This window comes from Quercus robur, chromosome 4 (genome assembly GCF_932294415.1).
Source record: "Quercus robur chromosome 4, dhQueRobu3.1, whole genome shotgun sequence".
NCBI classification, from domain to species: Eukaryota; Viridiplantae; Streptophyta; class Magnoliopsida; order Fagales; family Fagaceae; genus Quercus; species Quercus robur.
In genome coordinates, this window is record NC_065537.1 from 62,523,752 (window position 1) to 62,525,585 (window position 1,834).

General features: G+C 33.3%; 1 protein-coding gene across 1 annotated transcript; it reads right to left on the bottom strand.

The window, feature by feature from the left end:
- Positions 1 to 304: 304 nt before the first annotated feature.
- Positions 305 to 1,275, bottom strand: LOC126723263 (uncharacterized). The gene has a single exon (XM_050426591.1). It carries the CDS (start codon positions 1,187 to 1,189, stop codon positions 524 to 526), a length of 666 nt encoding a protein of 221 aa, XP_050282548.1. The 5' UTR covers positions 1,190 to 1,275; the 3' UTR covers positions 305 to 523.
- Between the last annotated feature and the right edge of the window lie 559 nt (positions 1,276 to 1,834).

Here is a 1,834-nt window from a genome sequence, read left to right on the forward strand (position 1 = left end):
TTATATATGGCTTCCACTGCTCTTAATTTATAAAAATTAAATTTAAAAAAAAAAAAAAAAAAAACTCATGAACCCTAGCGAATATCAAATGTCAAGAATTATTATTATTTTTTTTTTTAATTAGAAAAAAGAAGAACAAATCTAACATATGTAGTGAAGATGTAAAGGGCCTAATGGGTTTGAATTTTTCAAGTGTTTTAAATCATTAAAGTTTATTAAACCTGATTTTTATCTTTCCTGGTTAACCCCCACCCCCCCCCCCCAAAAAAAAAAAAAAGAGAAAAAAAAAAGAAAAAGGATAAGATAATTTGTAACGTGAAAAGTCCATAAAATTTACAGCTAAAGATACATAGAGGGGAAAAAAAGCACTTCAAAGAAGCTAAATCAAACAGACCCATGGATGGAAAGTTGTACATAGAGTAGCTGTACCACGACAGTTTTATGGCCTAATAATACAGAATCGGAACATGCTAGACGTCTTCTGAACTTTATTTTTGATAGAACTGATGGAAATTCAACATTTTCACTTGGGAATCTCACTTACCACGTCTTTTTTGGGAAGCTCATCTCTACAATTTCTGCAGAAATTCCCACTTCTACATTTGTCACACAGATTCTCTTGTTCTTGATCTGCATATGCTTTGGACTTGACCATATAAATCAAAACTCGTAGCACAAAAGGCAAAGCAGCTGCTATGAGGATGAACCGAAATCTATAAGAATAATCAGCTGGCGTGACAGAAAATATGGCCGATGCGTAAGTTGCAAGCATTGAAGCTGTGGCAATCAATACTTCTAAATGGAAAGGGAAGTTATATGTGAGAGACATAATGACAAGAACCGAAGTGGAAAGTGCCACAGTGTTACAGATCAAGAAAACATAGAAGTCGGCTTCTCGAGACGCATAAATGGCCGTCCCTGCATCATGTGATTTATAACATGAAGGGTCTGTCAAAATCCCTTGAGCACGTTTTTCTTCACATAAAGTGCGATTCCATATCGTATAATCTTGCCAAACTCCGCCGGGAGGGTTAACCCCAGATTGAAAAGTCACTGCTGCAATTAGAGTTGCAACTATCAAGAGAATGTTTCGGACATCGCCTGCCTGGTCCTTCTTTGGGTTATATGCGAAGTCTATAAACCAGCTCTTGCTTCTCTCAAGTTTACCAAGTTGAACGCAGCTAGCCATTAATTTTTCTCAAGCAATAACAACGTATCAATGCTTCATGCTTGTGTCCCTAGACTTATAATAGAATCAAAGTTATATGCTTGTCTTTACTCAAAAAAGAAAAAAGAAAAAAATAAAAAAAGTTATATGCTTCTCTCTCTCTCTCTCTCTCTCTCTCTCTCTGTGATTGTCCTCTTATCTTTTCCTGCTAATTGGACCCAAATGTTTGTCCGTTATCAAAAAGGGTAATATATGGTGCATGTGCTTCACGTGGGTTATCCATATCTATTCCATGGTTTTGAGACTTTTGACTAATTCTAGAGAGTCAATTTATATCCAATTTTACATGTTTAAAGACATATTACCTTATTCATAAAAATAAAAAAAAAAAGACATATTAATTACCCTACTACTCAAAAGAAAGGTGATTGAATAATGTTCTTAGCTGTATAGTAACATTTGAAATTTTAAGTAAATAAAAAAATGAAAAATATTTTTTCACACTAATTTACCTCCACTATTTCACACATATATTTATTATTGATGTGAGAATATCTATGTGTCAACACATAAAGGTGGATGTGAAATAATGAAATGTATGAAAATCATAATCTAATAATAAATAAATAAATAAAGATGTTAATACCATAGAAAATAAAGAATGGT